The 22,658-nt window shown below is 42.9% G+C and overlaps 1 protein-coding gene across 8 annotated transcripts in view; it reads left to right on the forward strand.

The window, feature by feature from the left end:
* Positions 1–20,515, forward strand: part of itsn1 (intersectin 1 (SH3 domain protein)) — a 58,378-nt gene extending 37,863 nt beyond the window's left edge. For 5 of the 8 annotated variants that reach the window (XM_085182407.1, XM_085182405.1, XM_085182406.1 and 2 more), the window contains 21 exons: positions 742–821; positions 904–1,076; positions 1,168–1,213; positions 1,466–1,587; positions 1,838–1,961; positions 3,336–3,530; positions 10,110–10,231; positions 11,649–11,755; positions 11,943–12,044; positions 12,139–12,220; positions 12,537–12,635; positions 12,730–12,813; positions 14,501–14,584; positions 14,863–14,994; positions 15,086–15,166; positions 15,276–15,397; positions 15,526–15,608; positions 15,690–15,773; positions 15,861–15,925; positions 17,086–17,194; positions 17,289–20,515. In XM_085182407.1, the coding sequence (XP_085038533.1) occupies positions 742–821; positions 904–1,076; positions 1,168–1,213; positions 1,466–1,587; positions 1,838–1,961; positions 3,336–3,530; positions 10,110–10,231; positions 11,649–11,755; positions 11,943–12,044; positions 12,139–12,220; positions 12,537–12,635; positions 12,730–12,813; positions 14,501–14,584; positions 14,863–14,994; positions 15,086–15,166; positions 15,276–15,397; positions 15,526–15,608; positions 15,690–15,773; positions 15,861–15,925; positions 17,086–17,194; positions 17,289–17,437 (2,245 nt within the window). In that variant the 3' untranslated portion in view covers positions 17,438–20,515. Of the gene's footprint in view, positions 1–741; positions 822–903; positions 1,077–1,167; positions 1,214–1,465; positions 1,588–1,837; positions 1,962–3,335; positions 3,531–10,109; positions 10,232–11,648; positions 11,756–11,942; positions 12,045–12,138; positions 12,221–12,536; positions 12,636–12,729; positions 12,814–14,500; positions 14,585–14,862; positions 14,995–15,085; positions 15,167–15,275; positions 15,398–15,525; positions 15,609–15,689; positions 15,926–17,085; positions 17,195–17,288 lie in introns of all 8 variants that reach the window. The other 3 variants (XM_085182402.1, XM_085182403.1, XM_085182404.1) reach the window with 1 other exon arrangement.
* Positions 20,516–22,658: the final 2,143 nt, after the last annotated feature.

Raw genomic sequence — 22,658 nt, forward strand, 5'->3', positions numbered from 1 at the left:
ACAAAAAAGTTGCACAAAATAGTTTCCCACCACAGGAAATTTATTTTGAGTGTCTTCATAGTTTTATTTTTGAAATACACCAATTTTTATATACTGCAGGAAAAACGAAAATAAATATTATAATGCAAATTTGCAAAAAAGCAGCATATGCATCAAAATAAACTATTTCCAGCAGTGCAATATGAGTCCTAAGCATCCCAGAAACGACACAGAAAGTCATAAAGTCAAACATAACTTTTAAAAACACCAGTATAGGCTCATGAGGCCCTGATGGTAAAAAACTACATTTCCGCGAAAATTACGTCACTTCTGGTTTCGGGCAGGTCATGGCGGACATGCAAAAGTTCGCGCTGATGGACGTAGGAAGTGTTATGAACAGCTGATCGGATCGGCAAAGCGTGTTTCTGGAATATTATGTTTTTGTTGCTGCAAGTGCTTTTTATGCAGTTTTTGCAAAGCTATATGTGGAAGGAAACTGTGACCGAGGACAAGCTGATGGCATAAGATGTAAGTACAACTCCTCCGGTTTCATATGCAAAAAAAATTATTGTGCTAGCTTACGTGGTTGCAGATCTACCGGGATTTAAAAATAGTTATGCAAAACAGAGCGTGCTGCTCCGACCGGTTTTAAAGGGTTAAACAAGCTGTTATGTTGTGACACTGGGCGCTTTGCTCACATAAAAAAAGAAGAATTATTTCATGTATTTAATGATTTTTTTCTTATCTCTTTGTCTCTCCCAGTGAAACAGGAGCATCGGAAAGCCCGCCCAATGGAAAACGCCCGTCCCCCTCCCCGACAAAGCCTTCAGAGTCGGGTGAAGGTAACGAACGCAAATGTGGACGAGTTTGCTGAAACGTCAGCGAGCTTCTCGTCACTCACTCTGTCTGCATGCTTTCATACAGAATACGTGGCCATGTACACCTACGAGAGCAATGAACAGGGGGACCTGAGTTTCCAGCAAGGGGACATCGTCGTGGTGACGAGGAAAGAAGGCGATTGGTGGACAGGGATGGTCGGAGGAAAGACCGGAGTCTTTCCATCCAACTACGTCAAACCACGGGACTCCACGTCAGAGGTGAGAGCTCATTTTGAACAAATTAGGGGAAGAATAGAAGATCTTCAGGTAAATATTTCTAATCACTGTGACTCTAAATCTTTGCCCACAGTCACTGGGAACAGCAGGGAAGACGGGAAGCCTTGGGAAGAAACCAGGTAGGTAATGTTACCAAAATGCACTTTTTCTGTTTTCCTCAGAATGCCAAACTGATTTTCCTTAATTAAAGTGTCAAACTGACCAGTAAATATCTTAATTCACTCTTCGTTGTCCTTGTTGTGCCAGTTGAAGTTAAACTTGAACTTGTCTGATTTAAACCTTCTAAATAAAACTCACATAGACCAGGTGTCAGAGACTAAAAGAAGAAAAAAATAAAAACCCCTCATCATCTTCTTCCTGTTCCCGTTCAGAGATCGCTCAGGTGATCGCCCCCTACAATGCTACAGGAGCAGAGCAGCTGACTTTAGCCCCAGGACAGCTCATCCTCATCAGGAAGAAGAACCCAGGGGGCTGGTGGGAGGGCGAGCTCCAGGTACACAAGACACAACCGTCACTTAATCTCTGCCTGACACAGTGTAACGAGGTAGAGAAGGATAGGTATGATGGGAAACGCTGACATGGATTAAGTGAGACAAATATTCACCAGATAACTTTTTAATCTGTATCATTTTATTTACAGAACAAAGCTAAATGAATTGCCTGCTGTATTTTGTCATTATGTACATAATTTGTTTTACATATTGGTTTGTGACTGATGGCATCCTTTGATTTTATTGGTCCAGGCTCGAGGGAAAAAGCGCCAGATTGGTTGGTTTCCAGCCAATTATGTGAAGTTGCTGAGTCCCAGCACCAGCAAGACGACGCCCACAGAGCCCACACCTCCTAAACTGGCCCCTGCCAGCACAGGTACATCCACACACAGAAAAATCCACACACTTTACCACAACGCCTACAGACGCCCTTCAGTCCATTGTGAAACGTGCTGAAGAAGAAGAGGTGCACCTTTTTTAACCCTTTAAAACCGGTCGGAGCAGCACGCTCTGTTTTGCATAACTATTTTAAAATCCCGGTAGCTCTGCAACCACGTGAGCTAGCGCAATAATTTTTTTTGCATATGAAACCGGAGGAGTTGTACTTACATCTTATGCCATCAGCTTGTCCTCGGTCACAGTTTCCTTCCACATATTGCTTTGCAAAAACTGCATAAAAAGCACTTGCAGCAACAAAAACATAATATTCCAGAAACACGCTTTGCCGATCCGATCAGCTGTTTGTAACACTTCCTACGTCCATCAGCACGAACTATCGCATGTCCGCCATGACCTGCCCGAAACCGGAAGTGACGTCATTTTCGCGGAAATGTAGTTTTTTACCATCAGGGCCTCAATGAGCCTTTACTGGTGTTTTTAAAAGTTATCTTTGACTTTATGACTTTCTGTGTGGTTTCTGGGATGCTTAGGACTCATATTGCACTGCTGGAAATAGTTTATTTTGATGCATATGCTGCTTTTTTGCAAATTTGCATTATAATTATTTTCGTTTTTCCTGCAGTGTATAAAAATTGGTGTATTTCAAAAATAAAACTATGAAGACACTCAAAATAAATTTCCTGTGGTGGGAAACTATTTTGTGCAACTTTTTTGTATTTACAGTTTTGAGGGATAAGCCTCTTAAATTTCTCTAACTAGAAATATATGTTAAAAAAACAAAAATGATTTTCATTTTTTTTGTAGTTTATTGCACTTTTTTGCAATTTATGTAATCACTATGCACTTAATTCATACATATTATTAAAATCTAGGCTGTAATGGTTGTATTGATGTATAGCAACTTGAAATGCTCCCAAAAATGTCACTACAGCATGTAAAAATATAATATAAGCTCGGACTTGGTTCTATGGTAGGTCTTAAAGGGTTAAAAAGGCTTTGCATTCTCTCTACTGGCCAGCAGGGGGCAACTCCTGTGGCTGTAAAAGGATTCAGCTTGTATACAAGTCTATGGGACCCCTGACCTCAGTTTCCTGAAGCGTTCGTGGTGTTTGTGCCTAGTTTGAAGTCTAATATACCAGAGTTTTTGTTTTTGACCTCATGTGGAGTAAAATAATTGATATTGTCGGGTAGTTTGTATTTTGGATGCAGCCAATCTTGCAGCTTTTGTGTGCAACCAAATGGACTTAAAGAGACACAGTTCAGCAGATTTGATGCCGTTAATAGTTATTGAGTGTCAGAACGTGAAGAGAGACTAATAATCTGTCCCTGTTCCCCGTCTCTGGTCCTGAAGCTCTGTGTCAGGTGATCGGCATGTACGACTACGTGGCACAGAACGACGACGAGCTGGCCTTCCAGAAGGGTCAGGTGATCACAGTGCTCAACAAAGACGACTGTGATTGGTGGAAAGGAGAGCTCAACGGGAGGGAGGGTCTGTTTCCTAGCAACTACGTCAAACTCACCACAGATACTGACCCGAGCACGCAGTGTGAGTACCACAAACACGCACACACACTTCCTGCGTGGAACATATACAGACGTACTAACCGACTCCCAATGTGAATACAAAGTAGTGTAACACACTAAAACGAACTCTCCCACACACACACACTCTCTACACACACACAGCCCAGAGCCAGGTGTGGAGATGCTGTCCCTCTCTGTCTTTGATTGACCTCCCCGGGCTGATTTGACCTCTCACCTTTCACCTTGACACTCCTTTGGGCCTCTTTGATAACCTCCCAGTCATACACCACCTCTGGGTGGTGTGTGTGTGTTCGTAAGTGCATGCGTGCGTGTGTGTGTGTATTTGCATGTATTAGTGTGCAAGTGTCCCCTCTTCCCTGCATGTGTCCCTTCAGCATGATCCACCATAGACTCAGAGTTTCTAGAGTGGAGCAGAGAGATGTTGGCAGTAAACAGGAACAGACTGTGTCTGTGTACAGGCAGGGTTCTCAAAGTGAGGCTCGTGGACTAGTGGTGGACCGAAGTTTAGGTCAAGCCACATAGATAAAGAAAGAAACAAAAACCAAGGCAGCATTTCTCCTTAATTTTGATCCTTGATCGAGCCAACTGAGCAGACTGAACCTGTTGAACTTGAGTAGAGCTGATGTAAAGTAACGAAAAGTCACTTTGGTAATAGTAACAAAACAATATAAAAACCATCAAATACTCATCAAATTTTAGCCCCGCCCTATCCCAGTATTCATAATGGTGCCAGAGATCGATGATGGTCAAAGTGAACCGCGATACATCAACAATTAAAGTGATTTTTATCTGTTTTCCATTAAGTTTTTATTATTATGAGATTCATAACAGTCTGTTTCACAGTCGTTTCACTTTCATCGTCTACAAACAGCCAACACCTGTATCATATACCTGTGCACATGTGTGTTGCACATATCAAATGACAACAAGAGCAGGAGAAGAATATTTCTTACTGTTGGATTGATTTTTAAAATCTTGAGTTTAATGTAAATCTTGTTCCCAGCCACCCACCCGGGTGTTTCTTTTAGGGGAAAAACACATCTGTGTGTGGGGAGGGTGAGATATTTAAGCTAGAGGAAAAAATCAAACTGGTCTAAGTCAAAAACTTAAAGAGCCTTCACTAATGAAGGTCGGCTAAATCGGGTTTTTTGTGCTTGTTTGGGCCACAACTTATATATTACAGAGGGTGAGAGGCTGCTCCGCCACCTACAGTGAAGCCACACGGGGCAACAGAACGACTGCACTTTATATTAACTAGAAGTTAATAATAACAAGTTTATAAAATCGTGTTTTCCTGAGTGAGTATTTGGATCAGTTACAGCTTCGAACCGTAACACAACCTCAGTACTCAAAATTCAGAATTTCATGTTTAGAAATCCAAAATTAAATTTATTGTGGCGTCAAATGAAAACAGTAAAAACCGTCACCGATTCCTGTGGTCGGTGTTGAAGAGCGAAAATAAAATAATTTCATTTTTTAAACTCTGATCTTTGTAAATGTGAATTTTATAGAGAGAAAAGGTTGATCAGTTAAGCTGCTGGTTACCGTTTACTGCACATGTAAGTGTGACAGGCCCACATATAACACAAGCTAAGAGTCTGTGTCCAGTTTTTAATAGAAATTTGTGAATTTTCTGTTTCTTTCTTCTATTTGAAAATAAATGTTACACAACGTTACAACGTTACACAAACCAAACGATCTCCTGCCGACTCGCCTCGCTGCCCGCTGTAGCTCCTCTGTTTCTATGCTGGGTTAGACCACGCCTCCACACTCTCCGCCTTGCTGCACGCTCCACCCACCTAGCGGCCCGACTGGTTGTTGTTGCTGTTGTTCTTGTTGTTGTTTTGTTTAGTTGTTTTTGTTGATGTTTGTTGTTGTCGTCCTCTCTCTAGGATCATATCATTACCCAGAACCCCCCTCTCCTCAAAGCCCTCAAAGAGACCCACTAGGCCACGCCCACTAGGCCACTCAACCAATGGGACAGCAGCAAGAGGTCACATGACCCGGAAATGGCGACTCTCCACCAGTAGAAGCCAGAGAGAGAGAGAGAGACAGACAGACAGACAAACAGACTGTAACGTTAAAGCGCCCTCTGCTGGCGAGATCTCTGACTGGACTTGGCCAAACTCTGTTTATCTGAGGCTCTGGCTGCACACAGCACTGTTCAGCAGGAGGGAGATCAGTAGTCAGGACTCCTCTCCTCCTCTTAAACTCTTCTTCCTCTTCTTCTTCTTCTTCTTCTTCTCTTCCTGTTTTATCCGTTCCGAGATGCTTAGATAAGGAGGGAAGGGAGAAAGGAGGAGACTATTGATCTCCTTTTATCCAAGACTGGACTGATGAACATGTTTTTGACTGGATCACAGTGACTGTAAACACACACACACACACACACACCGTGCTAGCGTGGTAAAGTGGATAGTGGGTCGTTTTGTGGCTTTATGGGAGACTCTCTCATTAGAATCAGTCGCTCAGCTCATCCTCCCTCCTCATTCCTCTTTCTAAATTATTTTTTAACCTCGCTCCCATTGGTTCCAAAGCCTGTCAGTCAGAAACGCTGTCTCCACCTCCCTCACTAACCCCTCCCCCTCCCACAGCTTCACAGAAAGACCCACTATCTGCTGGAGGACAAGTCTCAATGTCAGAGTCTTTAACTCTTCTCTCCTCAACGCCAAAGACGCCTTCCAGCTTCCTGTTTCCTCGTCTCCTTCCTTCCCTTCCCCTGCTCTAAAGGAGACGGGAGAGGAGAGGAAGCGAGGCAGTATTGAGATGCGTCCCAGCAGCATTTACAGGCCAAGTTTCAATCCTCGCTGCTGCTTCCTTCTGCTAGTTTGACCTCCTTTCACCTTGTGTAGGGAAGGAGGCATAAAAGGAAGCGAGCAGCTGGAATTAAAAAAAAAAAGCCGTGCTGCTTAGCTAACACACACACACACAGACACACACACACACACACAAACACGTTTTTATCCGTTGTAGTTTAACATATAAATATGTATTAACTCTAAATGTTTGTTCCGTTGTTTTTGTTTACATGTTTACTGTTTTGTCTGTTGCTACGACGATGATGATGGGATGTCATATATATGAGGAAAATGAGGAAAACTGATATGACACACAGAGGGGCGGGGCTTGTATCTTTCAGTCATTCCAGTTAAAAGAGCAGTTTGAAATTCAGCCTCCGCGTTAAAATAATCTCGTAACCTCGTGAGTGAAACTCCAGATTAAACCGCCAAAATCTGGTGCGATCGCTTCGAGTCGCCTCATATTTACAGATATCATCTCATTTTCTACAAATATTCCTCTAACAGTCGTTTAGCTGATGTTTAATGTCACAAATTAGCATTATTTTTAATTTGTAGAAGCATATTTGTCCCACTGCATCGCACCAAAGTCTGTTAGCTTAATGTCAACCATACTTCATGTGAAAAACAGCTGATTTTAAAGTTTGCTTCCCGTTTTCCTGACTGCACAAAAATAAATCAGAGTTAAGGAAGGGAAAGTGAAGTGTACGGAGCTCCTGGACTATTTGAATCTTTTGTGAACACAATATTTATCTTTCACAACGAGTTACTTTGCACTTCAGCTCTTAACTAACCTCAGCAAACTGTTTTTATCGAAATATACCAACAACAATAAATGTCATCTGTATGGGAGAATCTTGTGCGCACAATATAAACTTTCTCCACACAACTCATTTAATTGCGGTGCGATTTTTGTGCACACATTTTATCCTTACCGTATGAACGCATTATTCAAATGTTGTGTGATGAATTCACTGAAATCTTTTCCTTGTGAGTTATTTATCACGTGCGGATCGTTTGCTATAAATTCACTTGTGTGTCTCGAGTGTGCAGCTTCACTCACACAACTCTGATAATCAGGTTTGGGTTTGATCACATTGAAATCACACACGTGAATTTTGTCTCTTCAGTGGCTTCAGGGGCTCCGCAGACTTGCGACATTTTCACCGAGCATTAAAAAGAAAATCGTCCGCTCCGATGCACAGGAGCAGACGATTTTCTGCCTTCCTGTGGCGTTATTTCCCACAGCCCGCCGTGTTTTTTCCTGGGCATCACACACGAGCCACAGCTGTTCCGCTAAAACGTCGTTATCTCGATAATTACCTCCTGAAAGCATCGTTCTCCTCGTGTCATTTTACCACGTTAGCATCGTCAGAGGACATTACAGAAACGAACGCAGAGACCTCCGGCCTCGCCCCGCCTTCCCCTCTGTTTGTTGGCATAGCAACAGACTAGTATTAAGAGAATAGGGGTTGCCATATTAGGTTTTTATTTCAGTTTGTTGATGACAGTATTGGGATTTTAACGTTTACCCTCAGAAACAAATAATGAAAGAAACGATTGTTAAACTACGCAACTTTTTATACAATGAGCAATACAGTCATTATAATTGTTGTTATTGTTATAATTACCCTGCTTGGATCCTATTGGCTCCTCAGTGTGTCAGTGTTGGAGCTAAAGCTCTCTGATTGGTTCATGAGTCCAGACCATTGATGTTTTAACAAATCTGGTTTCTTTTTGGAGCTTTTTTTCTTTCTTTTCTGTTTTTTTAATAACAGCTGCTTGTTTTCGGGGTCCGAGGGGAAGTTTGGTAACCGATGGTCGAGACTTCTTTCAGTCAGAGTTTTACATGAGATCAGAGACGCGTCCGGACCAGAGCCGCGCTCCACGTCTGCCCGTTGTCATTCTGTCCTCGTCGGCATTAAGTTTAAATCGTTTGGCGACTTTGCAGCTCAAAGACGCTGAAGCGTGGCTCTGATCTGGTCCGGCGTGTTCAAAGAGATAAATCTGTGTATGCTCTTTACATAATCTGATGAATGGTGATGCTTCGTATAAATATAAATAGTAATCTGATGAATGAGTGAATAAATGAATGAGTGAATTAACAGCCAAGCCAAATGTAACCAGACTGCACTCTGTGACGGTGTTAATGAGTGAAAATAAAGCGCGAATGATCAAACAGATAAAGTATTAAAAGAGGAGAAGAAGAAGGTGATGTACAGACTGTTAGCACAGAGCTGATAAAGACAAATAGCCAGGATTTTATTTTGGTGGTGAATCTGACTGCTCCTGATGATTAAACGCTCTGAGACAGACTGCAGCGACTGGCCTCGTTACTCATTCTTTCTCACACAAACACACACAGCGAGTAACACCTGTCTTTAAATAATACAAATATTTCATTTCATTCCCTTGGCTTTGTTGTTCCTGCATCTTAAAGGTTTCCAACCCCATGATTTACACCCTGGAATAACGCTAATGCTAATTTATCTTCCACTGGGCTTTGGTGGAGCCCATCATTCATCCATTTTCTGCTATTGCTCACTCCAGAACCTCCAAATCCACAATTTTCACCGTGCATTAACCAAAACAACAAAAGCTGAATTTTAACTCATTTCTTCTGATTGGCTGCTGCTCGCAAATATGGTTTGAAGAGCAGCTTGGCAGGCCTTCTGTGCTCAAACTCCAGCCATGTCCCCAAGATGACCACAATGGGGTATCCCCTCTTTATGACATCACACACATTTACGAGTAGAGCTTAGATCAAGGGGTGTCCAACTCCAGGCCTCAAGGGCCGGTGTCCTGCAGGTTTTAGATGTGTCCTTCATACATCTGATTTAAATGACTAAATTACCTCCCCAACATGTCTTGAAGTTCTCCAGAGGCCTGGTAATGAACTCATGGCTGACCCAGGGTGAGATCTAAAACCTGCAGGACACCAGCCCTTGAGGCCTGGAGTTGGAAACCCCTGGCTTAGATTATTAGACCTGATCCTTTAAAGCTGAACATATTTAAAGTTAACAGCGTGCCTGGAAACAATAAATGTAACGGACTCATTGAGCGCTTTTCTACTCAAGCACTCAAAAGTGCCTCGCTTACCCATCTATACAAGCTTTCTGTCTAGCATTCACACATATTCACACTCTGATGGGTCCATCGGAGAGTAACTTGGGCTTCAGTATCTTGCCCCAAGGACACTTTGGCATGCTGACTGGAGCAGCTAGGGATCGATCTGATTAGCAGATGAACTGTTCTGCCTCCTGAGCTACACCCACCATCAATTTTAAACTTTTAACCCTTAAAGTTTGAGATTTTCAAAATAAATCCTCTCTGCTGTCCTTCATCCTCTGTCTTAAAACCAACAGTTTGAGCTTCTCGTGCCACCAACTCTGCAGCTAATCAGAGTTATAGAGCTGTCTCCTGGCTTCTTGTGTACTTTGTTTGCCCTCTAGTGGCCAACAGTGGCAAAAGCACAAATTTGGACTACATAGTTTAAAACAACAACACTGTCGTTTAACGTTGCTTAGTGCAAACTATATCAAAACTCTAAGATTAGAAATGAGTGCTGTCAAATGACCATAATTTGATATAAATGGTCTCAAAAAGCAGCCCGTGGTACTCCCTCAGGTGTGTTACTGCAAATGCCTTTGAGTTGATCTCAGGTATGTATGTGCTGTTGCAGCTCGACAGGTTTTCTATGTTTGCTCCTTCCACATTTGAGGATGTTTGACTGACTGCTGGTGTGTGTGTGTGTCTGTGCGTGTGTGATGCTGCGTTTTCAGGGTGCGCTGACCTGCATCTGCTGGACATGCTGAGCCCCATGGAGAGGAAGAGGCAGGGCTACATCCACGAGCTGATCGTCACCGAGGAGAACTACGTCAACGACCTGCAGCTCGTCACGGAGGTAAACACACGGGCTCTCCTCCATCCTCCATCCTCCTGACTTTATCTGGGTATCGATTTCCAAGCATGTCTCAGTTTGTAAAATGTATCTGGACACAAGAGGAGCATGAGCGGAAGGATGAGAGAAGTGGCACACAGCTGGAACATTAGCAGGCCTGCACAAGGAGTGATTTATGTAACACAGCATGAGCTCAGGATATAATTCTCTGGCTTTTCTCAGTAATAACAATGACTTTTATTTCAGGCATATGTGCAATTGTTGACAAACAACAACAAAAAAGTCAATAAAAGTAAATTAACAACGATAAATCCTGAATTAAATGGAGGAGAACACACTGAAGCTGTAGGCTTGTTCCATATCTAATCAAAAGCTTTATTTGAACGCCTCTAAAAACAAAGTTAAAGTGACAGAAAGGCAAACGCAGAACACTCAGACTGTGGGTCTAAAGAGAGAAAATACTAAAAAGGTTTTTTTTATTTATTTTTATTACTTTTTATTTTGTACTTTTTCCAATTTTATAGTACATGCAAACAAAAATATGAAAAAGGAACACAAAAGAAACAAACGAAAAGGAGTAAAGGACACCTAATCTGTGGAAGAGGGGAAAACAACAACGAGGAGAGGTCCCTGCCTTATGGGGCTGAGTGAGTCTTATAGGCTATCCGTTTTGTCCACTGTTTTCGGTGTTTGTCAGATTTCAGTCTCAAAGTGTATTATTATTATATATATATATTATATATAATATATATATATATATGTCCTCGATTACATCAGTCCATTCTTCCAACTTTAAAGGGTCACTTTTCAGTCAGTTTCTTGTTATTACCTTTTTGCTTGACAACAACATGATTTTAAGTAGTGGTCCTCCTTTCTTACGTTTTCCCATATTCCAAAATACATTACTCGGTTTTTTAGCTTTAACATCCAGCATTAACAACAACTCGCTGTGATTTCTCCAGAAAGTCTAGTTTTATTATATTGTTTTGGCTTTTTATCTTTCATCGATCACTCGCTTTTTGCCCATGAGCCAAATACAAACTCTTTTAACAGGAAGTAGACAGGACCAGTAAAAATAAAAAAAAGAATCGTCCTGATCGTCCGAGCCAAAGCTGAAGACATAAACCCAAATTAAAGGCATGGGTTTAAAACAAAACTCCTTTGAGTTTTAACACAATTTTTCCTCATTTAATGAGAAAGATCATTTATAAAACAGATCATAACAAGTTTATCTGAGTTATTCTGTGCACATTAGTTTCTCTGTTCAGTGAGTTTCATCACTGAACATTTTATTTCTGAGATTTTTGTCTTTAATATTTTATTTGATCTGAACATTCGAGGACGAGTACAAGCAGGAAATGATCGATAGCCTTGGTAAAATCACACAATCGTGTGTGTGTGTGTGTGTGTGTGTGTGCAGATTTTCCACAAACCTCTGCTGGAGTGCGAGCTGCTGACAGAGAAGGAGGTCGCCATGATCTTCGTGAACTGGAAGGAGCTCATCATGTGCAACATCAAACTGCTGAAGTAAACACACCAAGCTGTGAAACACACACACACACACACACACACACACTGCGCATGCACGTACTCGACACGGGGACATTTGCATCTGGTGCACGTTTGACTTGCAAAGCTCACCTTGTTCTATTTCCTCCTGTCAGACAGTCGCTGCAGTGTTTGTATCTGTGACGGTGAAACTTTTCCTCTGCAGGGCTCTGAGAGTGAGGAAGAAGATGTCGGGCGATCGGATGCCTGTGAAGATGATTGGTGACATCCTGACCAACCAGCTTCCTCACATGCAGCCGTACATCAGGTGCCGTTTGCCATCTCAGTCCTGAGTCGGCCTGCGGGGGGATCATCCCCTCAGTTTCGTGTCTTTTATGACTCTTTACTGTTCTCGTGTTCAGGTTTTGTTCGTGTCAGCTGAACGGAGCCACGCTCATCCAACAGAAAACCGACGACAACCCCGAGATCAAAGACTTCCTCAAGGTACAGCGCTGTAGAGGGAACTGTGGGCAAGGTTTTAGCCCCTCGTCCCAAAGGAAAATCACCTGGATGCTTTTTATAGTGGGGTTTTATTTACTCATGCACGGTCCTGTCACGGTCCACACAGACCTTCCCTCAGTTTGGAAGCTTACTAAGAAAACTGGCAACTCAAACATCCCTTTGGTCTTCCTGTTTTCTTTTTTCGTCCGATTGTTGTGCGGGTCGTTTTAATGGACACTATAAATGTGGGAAAGTGAAGGTGTGGATGAATAATTGCAGAATAAAGATCTGATTTTCTCCAACTCCCTCTGTGTGTCAGAGGTTAGCCATGGATCCCCGGTGTAAGGGAATGCCTCTGTCCAGCTTCCTGCTCAAACCTATGCAGAGAGTCACGCGCTACCCTCTCATTATCAAAAACGTACGCACAGCATCCACACACACGTCACACGCCCTCATATTCAGTCTGTTTTCTCAGCGTTTTGCTTTGTAGTTGATCTGTTTTTTGTTTTTAGATTTTAGAAAATACTCCAGAGTCTCATCCAGATCACAGCCACCTGAAGGCAGCTCTGGAGAAAGCAGAGGAGCTGTGCTCGCAGGTGAGAACCCAACACGGGACGATGTCCACGCCGCAGTGAAAGCCGCAAATGTGTTAGTCTAGAAACAAAGCTTCACACCTGTTTAGGGATGGGTATTGATAAGATTTCCACGATTCCGATTCCATTTTCAATTCTGTTTAACGATTCGATTCTTTATCGATTCTTTTTAAAAAAGGAGAACACTAAGGTCGATTAGCTTAGAGCTTTGTTTTATATCTTCTCTTTAAACAAGACAGAAATTTAGGAGTAACATGGCCTTACAAACCCAACAGTGAGATCTTAAGAGATCCACAGCCTACGGCTCTTCAATGGGGTGTCACAGGGTCCCCAGGAAAAAAAATGTAAATGTAAAATAATAAAATAAATATTCTTCTGTAGCAATAACAAAGTATAACATCAATTATTCTGTAGCAATTACACAAGAATATCCAGTAATGTCCCTGCCTACAATTAAACACATTCACTTACTGAAAATCATCTGCTGTGGCAAATGGGTGCAAACCTTTGACCACAAACTGAGTCACTGCTCGGTGACATTCGTCTATCCTGGCCTGAAAGGAGACGCTACGGTAGACTGCAGCGAGAACTGCCAGCATCTGAGCCAGACTCTGTCTGTCTCTCTCATCATGGTCACCTAAACGCACAGTAATGGCAGGTTTTGTAATAAGGCAGATCGCGCTAACATAATATGCACTGTTGTTGATTATTTACCTGCCGCATTAACGGGAGAGGACGTGCAAACGTTACCGCTGCTGCTGGGTTGAGATTCACGAGTCCGGAGCGGAATTAAAAACACGACATTCATTTAAGGTCATCGCGTGTTTTGTGAGCAAATGCTTTTGCATATTCGTAGTGTTTCCTTAAATGAAATATCTACTTTGCAAGTATTGCAAGTTGCCCTGTTGTCATCCGTTCTCGTAAAGTATAATCAAACTTTTGAGTGTTTGAGCCGCTTAGGTACCGTGTTTCCTGCCAGGTAAATGACGCTCCGCAACGTGGTGACGTCATTCGGGGCGACTGGAATCGATAAGGGAATCGTTTGCAAAAATGGCAACAATTCCAAGGAATTGAAACAGTGGGAACCGGTTCTCAACAAGAACCGATTTTCGATACCCATCCCTACACCTGTTATAGTTCAGTAGGTAACATAAAGCCTGCATGCATATCCACGAGTATCATCCTGATCGATGTTTCATCCGATCATGAAACATCGATCAGAGACTCTCAGACTGCAAAATCTTATATTCCTACTTTAACTACTATCAGAGTTTCAGGCTCTCAAAGTGCACGAGGGCAGGTTGAAATTGTATTTGGGTTTTTTTTCAGCCTTTATAACTTTGTAAGTGCAAACATTAAATGAAAATGTTTCATGTTTGACTTCATGCAGGGCTTAAACATGTCTCTCCGGGTTTGAAACCATTTTTATAGCTTTGCTGAAGTCAAAGACTGGATGGAAAAAGAAACAGATCCTAGAGAGGTCCAGAGATTTTCCCAACAAGGCCAAAAATAACTTCTTACCCTGGTTTCAAATGTTGTTTATTCCTGAATTATCATTAAGTATGGTGTGAGAGGAAGCCATTAATACTCCGGTGAGGTTTAGGACGGCTCAGACTCAGATTGTCTTCCTCCGGCTCAGGTAAACTCTGATCCTGAAACTTCACTCGATGTGTTTTTGTGGGTTTTTCAGGTGAATGAGGGCGTCAGGGAGAAGGAGAACTCGGATCGCTTGGAGTGGATTCAGGCTCACGTTCAGTGTGAGGGCCTGTCAGAGGTACGTCTTCTCCTCCTGATGCCCTCTGAAAACAAGGCAACGTAAATTTATTTGTATTCGATCAGCAGACGACAGTTTGATAAACTCCTGTTTAACTTTTATATTCATAAAATGTTTTCTATTAACTCTGAAATCATAGCTCAGTCCTCCGAAGGATGATAAACATCCTGCGTCTTTCCAAGCCTGTCAGAAGGCCCACAGTTTAAGTGTTCAATCTTTACTTGAACGTGGGTTAATTAGGAAATAATAGCAGTGATATCTGCCTGTGTATCCCTCAGCAACTGGTGTTTAACTCAGTCACCAACTGTCTGGGTCCCAGGAAGTTCCTCCACAGCGGGAAGCTGTTCAAAGCCAAAAGCAGCAAAGAGCTCTACGGCTTCCTGTTCAACGACTTCCTGCTGCTCACACAGGTGAGTCCTGCACCTCTGTACAGTTTACATGTTTCGTTTCTTGCCTTAAATCCATCTTTTAATCCATCAATTTAAAAAATGACCCTCACAGGTGACCAAACCTCTGGGCTCGTCAGGCTCGGACAAAGTCTTCTCTGCAAAGACGCACCTGCAGTACCGCATGTACAAGACGGTAAGACTACACAATCTTTCTCCAGAGAGACTCGCTGTTAAACCTGCCCTGGGTTATGCAGTGTGAGCTGGATAAACACGTCCTAACTAAGGTTTGTGTTCACTCTCAGCCAATCTTCCTAAACGAGGTGTTGGTGAAGCTGCCGACGGACCCGTCGGGAGACGAGCCTCTGTTCCACATCTCCCACATAGACCGAGTTTACACGCTGCGAGCCGAGAGCATCAACGAAAGGTGAGACGCTTCACGGTGCAGGCTGAGCGAAAAGCAAACTCTCAAACCTGAAAGTCACTCTGAATCTTAGTTAGCAGTGTCTTCAGCTGTGTGTATCATTGCTAGTCTCTAAATGTGTGTTTATTCAGGACGGCGTGGGTTCAGAAAATCAAGGCAGCTTCAGAGCTCTTCATAGAGACGGAGAAGAAGAAGCGGGAGAAAGCGTATCTAGGTACCTGTCCCACTGAAATAAACATCCTCAGATTGACGATGATCAGAAATGTCCTCTGACTCCTCCGTGTCTCTGCCTCAGTACGGTCCCAGAGGGCTACAGGTATCGGGAGACTGATGGTCAACATTGTGGAGGGGATTGAGCTCAAACCCTGTCGCTCCCACGGTACCTGTGAACTCCTTTTAACTACATTTGCAAAAGGAAAAACGTTGATTTTCAGTTATTGGTTACACATAATTTCGGTTCTTCCAGGAAAAAGTAACCCGTACTGCGAGGTGACCATGGGCTCCCAGTGCCATATCACAAAAACATTACAGGTAAAACATCACAGGTCTGCAGGCAGGCGTTCATTATTACTCCATGTTTCAGATTCATTGACTTTTTCACAATAAAACGCATTAATTCATAACCATTGACAGCTCAGTCACAGCCAGTGTTGGGAAGGTTACTTTTAAAATGTATTCCATTACAGATTACAGATTACATGTCCCAAAATGTATTCTGTAACGTATTCCGTTACGTTACTCAATGAGAGTAACGTAACGGAATACTTTGGATTACTTAATATATTATCATGCTGTTTACAACTACATGAATGTACTATTGCTGTGATTTATTACTGTTACTGAAGGTCCGCGGCTCCGAACCGTAGTGAAGGGACCTCTGGCTAATACGGTGGGTTCTGTGTCGGCTCGTAGCTGAAAACTAGCTTTACTTTGTTGTCTGGGTCAACTTTGCTAGCAGAGACAGAGAGAGGCGTTGAAAGGCTGCTCCAACAGAACTTATTGTTTTTGGAGGAAAACACGAACACGGTGTACAGTCGAGTCTTAATAGCTTACTTACAGCTGGGCTCGTCAGGCTCTCTTCTTGGCTGCAGTGGTTATTATTATATTTACATGCTTCCAGCTCCCGTTTCTGCTCGATGACAGCTCGTACTTTTCCTTTTTCTCCTCCCTCGCTCACAGACACATAACGTGTATGGCAGTCCATTCTCCCTGCAGCACGGACTACACTGCCTATGATGCTACATTCTTTAGAGCTATACCTGTAGCATTCTGCCTATTAGCTTAGCACAACAACAACAACAGACGCTCTCTCACCCAGGAAACACGCAGAGAGAGAGCGTCACCCTGTAACCATGGCAACCGTAACGCTGCCGCCTGGAACAACAGAACGTAGCTGTCAAACAAAACCCAAACAGTCCTGACCCGCCACAATATGAAACAGGGAAGTACCGCCGTGTAATCCATTTATTTCAACAAAGTAACTGTATTCTAAATACCACCTTTTTAAACGGTAACTGTAACGGAATACAGTTACTCATATTTTGTATTTTAAATACGTGACGGCGGTACATGTATTCCGTTACTCCCCAACACTGGTCACAGCTACAGCACACCACTGCTGCAGGGACACAAATATGTCTGCTATCATTTATATTTCACACCATCGTTTTGCTGTTTTCTCTCTTTTTCAGGACACTTTGAATCCAAAGTGGAATTCCAACTGTCAGTTTTTTATTAAGGACCTGGAACAGGACGTCCTCTGTATCACTGTGTTTGAACGAGACCAGTTCTCGCCTGATGGTCAGTGATAGATTTAAATCCCTTCGTTTCACGTTCCCTGTCCTTTTCAGGAAGTATGAGTGGTTTTCTGTCTGTTTATCCTCCTCTTTCCCAGACTTCTTGGGCAGGACAGAAATCCGGTTAGCGGAAATAAAGAAGGACCAGGGCTCTAAAGGACCAATCACAAAGAGGCTGCTGCTCCACGAGGTTCCTACGGGAGAGATCGTCGTTAGGCTCGACCTTCAGCTGTTTGAAGAACCGTGAAACCTGGACGGGGCCACGGCGGACTGGACTGGCCCTAAAAGGACCTGTAGGAGATGATGGTTTGGACTGGACAGCTTAGATGGATTAGACTGGACTGGACAACTGGACTGGTCTCAAATCTTTATTTCTCCGCGTGTACATCTGAGCTTTTTATACCCAGAGAGAAAGCATCAGTTAGCTAAGGGTAAAACGACGCCATTACTAAACATCTTCACGTTTAAAACAAAAAATAACTTCATGAATTACCAGCTGGAGAAAGGACCTTCACATACACACAAAAGCCAAAGTGGCTGAAAATGTGTGTAGCTCCATCTCAGCTCCTGAACATTAAAGATAAGCAGCAGTTAGGGTCACCATGGCAATCCTCACCGCCTCCAGTCGGTGCCTCCTATCGACCTGCTTACACACCGTGGGTGGAGACTCTCCACAGCGTTTGTGCAGCAGGCGGAGCTCCTGTGAGTCTGAGGCCTCCATAGTCAAAAGATAGAGCAGACACATGATCCCATGTTCTGCTTATAGTCTCTATAAGCCCACTATAGGCTCTAGTGTTAGATTACAGAGAGGGTTTTTAGAAGAACTTCCCCCCTCAGTCGAGATGAACATTATGCCTGAGATTGCATTAATATACGTGAATAATACAAATATTAATGCATTTTTAGCCACTAATAATAACATACAGTATGCTGGGATTTTTGCTTTGCAGCAATCACACCAAATATGTGACACACTGATATAAAAATAGAGATGAAGTGGAGTAGGATCATAAAAAGTTGAGATTCTTATCATTTCTGGTTTATTAATTTCAGTGGAGAGGGTAAATAAAGAGCTCAACATCCAAATACATATTGTTTTTCTGAGATTTATAGATTTTATTCATCTAAATTAAATTTGTGTGGATTTTTTAAATGTCACATACACGTTCACGTCTTAAATGTGGTGCTTCTGTGGTTAGAGATTGGACCGTTTCAGCAGGTCTGTGCTGTGATGTGACATTTAAAGAAGCAGCTCGACGGGTTTTCTAGTCTGCACATGGTTCTCCGTCATGTTGGTACCACTGAGAAGTGAAAATCCGAGACCCGGTCCAGTCCAGTCCAGTCCAGTCTGCTTGTGCCCCCTCCCTCCTTCGGGACCGGTCCACGTCAGTATTTAGTCGAGTCTTGGAGAAGATCAGTCAGGTCTTTCCTGTCTCCTCTCCCTCTGCTTCATCCAGACAGTCTCACAAACACTCCAGCGACAATCCCAGCCCTCCTTCTTTGTCCAACCAAACCCAGACCTTTATGTGAGAGTGTGTTTGTGTGTCTGTGAGTGCGCGCGCGTGTGTGTGAGGCAGACGGCCGATGCGAACGACGGTACGAGTGTAAAGGTGGACAGGCTAACTAAAAGCACGGTTCAGTCTCCATGCGTTTTTTACACAGAGTCTCTCAGAGTCTCACGATCAACTCGTTGGGCTTCGGCTCACGTGAGGGGACATTTTTTTATAATTTCGCTCAGTTTGGACGCTCACCGAACGCTCGCCACGTTATCTCAGAAAGTGCTAAATATGTACAGGTTTAATGAGAAATCCTAACGATGCAAAATAAGCTGATATAGAGACCCTGATATATGACTGGTGTAAATACATCACAGACCAGATGTCCCCTTCACATGCGTGTGTGGTAATAATGCTGATAATAAGACAGGGAACAGGCGTGAAAGCTGATTTAAACTGAGCTACTGTAAAGAAGAATGTCTTAACTGTTCAGGGTGTTTTTGTTTTGTTTTTATGTATATGTGGGGGGGGAGGGCGCAGATTTAGACGATTTCTGTCACACATCTGAACTCTGATACGTTGCTGCTGTGTTGAGCTGTCACAGTGGCCGTCACTATGCAGGGAGGGGAAACCCTGAGGGATTTCGAGGGCCCGCCGCTGGACCGGGGCCCTCGAGCAGGCTCCGTAGGGCACAGATGTATTTTCTAGGAATAGCATTTTGACCATTTTCACAGTTTAACCCTACGAAAAGCTCAGAGTCGAAACAACGGTACTGTGCGTCGGCACTCCCAGCACTTTGAAAAGCAGATTTTGGAGCAGAGCAGGACGCGAATCTCCTGGATTTCACCCAGCAGCTGTTTTGGGTAATCAGAGCAGGAATTCTAATAAAAAGAGGCACTCAAAGGATGTGTTTTTATTCAAGTCTTATCATTTTAAAGACATTTTAATGAAAATAAGCAAACTATACTTGAGCCCAAAGGTGGATCCCAGCAAATAAAAGAAAGTCAGGAGTGATTTTCAGATGCAGTCGTTGGATTTTCTTCTTAAATGAAGAGAACGTAAAAATGATCGGCGCTGACTGCTACCATTTTTGTTCAGCATAAGAACTTTATATTTAAAGTAATGGCAATAACTGTGAAGCTGTCATTTGTGGACTTATTATTGTCCAAACTTATCTTCTTTCAACAACTGTCCCAATGTTTCAATTTCAAGCACATTTGAAAACGAATACTTCTCTGATCTTCCTCCTAAAGTTTCCTCGAGCTGATTATTCAAAACGGCGGCTGCGTTCACCGACGAGGCCGCAAACATCGCCTGGCTAGGTCGCTTAGTAAGATTGTAGATAAGTTAGTTAGCGAGCCACTCGGCCGGTTAGTAAATCTAGTTAGGTGTTTTAATTTAGTGCCAAGTTACAGTAATGTTCTAAATTACCACGAAGACAACAGTTACCTTAGTGACCAGCCACTGTCCAATCAGAAGTCGGCGAGGCTCGGCCAGCTTCAGCAGCTTGACTATGGAGGAAGGTGTGAACGAATGTTTGTGTTTCCCCAGACTGAAGCTGATGATGATGATGATGATGAAGCTGTCTTACACCCCTCTGTACTGTCCTGCTCAGTACCCCCCCTCGCCTCCTCCTCTCCTCACTGTACTGAAACTAACCCAATCCAGTTTGAACCTTACTGTCTACCTTCCAGGTTGTGTATAATACTGCTGTTATCTGAGAGTTAATATATGAGCGATAAAGGCAGCCTGCTGTTAATTATCACTGTAGAAGATGATGTACGTTGTTGTCTTTCGGTGTTCAGAATAAACTTCAGTTGGACCAAGAACTGCGCTGCCTGTGCTGCTGTTTTCATTATGGATTTAACTACTAATCATAGACTGTAACTAAAAGATGTATGTACGGGATTGTGCAAAATTCTTGAGCCACCATTAATTTGTTCAACGTGTTGCTAGGAAAATGGGGCACGGGTGCAGTCATGCATAGAGACAGTATATGCAACACGTTCTCACTCCCAAAGCGTAACATTTTACGCTAGATGACAAATCGTCAACATATTACGTTTTCAGCTACCCACCACGTTCCTAAATGACGACCTTGGAAAAAATGAGGAAATATGAGAACCGTATGGACTCAATCTACACATGTTCGCTCTTTTTCTTCAAATCGCTTAGAAACACGCTATTTAACATCATTAAAGTCCTGGTTAAGCTCAGGAAAAAGGTTATGGTTAGGGCTAGGGATAAGGTTAGGTTTAGGGCTGGAATACAGGGCTGGAACGTCTATTACCGCGGGAGCGTCATTGCACTGGATTTTGGCCATAACCCGCCGCGTACCATAAGAACGCCGAAGGTCTCCTTTTGCGTTCCTCAGGAACGCCGCGGGACGTGACAAAACGTCGGCATGTTACGCCTCGGGAGTGAGAACGGGCTCGTATATGAGGCAAAAACTGTTCTCTCTGAGGCAGCTTTCTGTAAGCAGTCTTCAGGCTTCTGGAAGGATATTCAAAGCTCTTCTTGGCATGTTGGCTCCCTGTTTTATTTGTTATTGTTCTTCAATAAAGCTAATGTCTGTGCAGTAAGTAAAAATGTATGTAGAAAAGCAATGATGCTTCTCAAAACATCCTACAGATCTGGCTTTGTAAAAGGCACTCACATTTCTAACATTTTCTTTTTATTTAATCAAAGGAGCTTGCAAAGAAAAGCGTCTGGACTTCTTTAAGTTACTTGAAGACGTTTCACCTCTAATCCGAGAAGCTTCTTCAGTTCTAAGGTCAAATGGTGGAGAGTCCCAGATTTAAACCCAGTGGGAGTTTCCCCCCACAGAGGGACAAAAGGACCCCCTGATGATCCTCTAATCGCCTGAGCCAAGGTGTGAAACTGGGTGTGGGTCACAATCATCCAGAGTTTCGGGTGAGCTCATTGTGAAACCTGGCCCCACCCTATCATGCGAATTCCTGAGGTCAGATGTCCCAGGATGTGAGTGGGCGTTAAGGCGTCTGGGGAGGGATCTCAAAACTGGATTATAGATGGCAGACAGTTGGTGTCGTAAACCACCGCCTCTGTTCAAAGATGGTCGCTCACAGTGGACATAGATGCTTCTTTCACTCCTGTTTCAAACCATCTGTCCTCTCTGTCCAAAATGTGAACATTGGCATCCTCGAAAGAGTGACCTTTGACCTTTAGATGCAGATGGACAGCTGAGTCTATCTATAATCCTTGGGGCACGGATGCAGTCATGCATAGAGACAGTATATGAGGCAAAAACTGTTCTCACAAGCTTGAAAGTCGATATCTGGTGTGACGGTCTTCATTCTCCGACAGCCTGAACTCTCTGAGCTGTCTGTAAGCAGGCTTCAGGCTTCTGGAAGGATATTCAAAGCTCTTCTTGGCATGTTGGCTCCCTGTTTTATTTGTTATTGTTCTTCAATAAAGCTAATGTCTGTGCAGGTTTAAAGTAAAAATGTATGTAGAAAAGCAATGATGCTTCTCAAAACATCCTACAGATTTGTTTGTAAAAGGCACTCAGATTTCTAACATGTTCTTTTTATTTATTTTTACCAAAAGAAAAAAAAAAGAAAGCAGTGACTTTGAAAATAAAGCAAAATAATATTTGTAACATACCTGATAATAGTTTATAATGTGTAATAATTATAGTGGTTTAACATACATTTTGCACATCATACTAGATTATTTGATCGCAGTGAAGTGGTTAATTAGAGCAAACACAAGCACCTAATAGCACATCAACAGATCTGTGTCTGATTTGTTTGGATGTGTTTGAACTATTTCAGCTTTTACTTTGAAAATACCAGGAAATGAGCAAATTCTTTATGTAATCGTTGTTAGAAAAAAGGGGGGGGGGGGGGACAGGCAGAGCGACAACTGAGCTGAGCGCGTGAGACAGTCAGCAAAAACACACCGAAGCAAACTTTATTTAAACAGACCCAGGTAACAGCAGGAGAGGGAGGC

The sequence above is a fragment of the Neolamprologus multifasciatus genome, chromosome 13, assembly GCF_963576455.1.
Source record: "Neolamprologus multifasciatus chromosome 13, fNeoMul1.2, whole genome shotgun sequence".
Taxonomy (NCBI): domain Eukaryota; kingdom Metazoa; phylum Chordata; class Actinopteri; order Cichliformes; family Cichlidae; genus Neolamprologus; species Neolamprologus multifasciatus.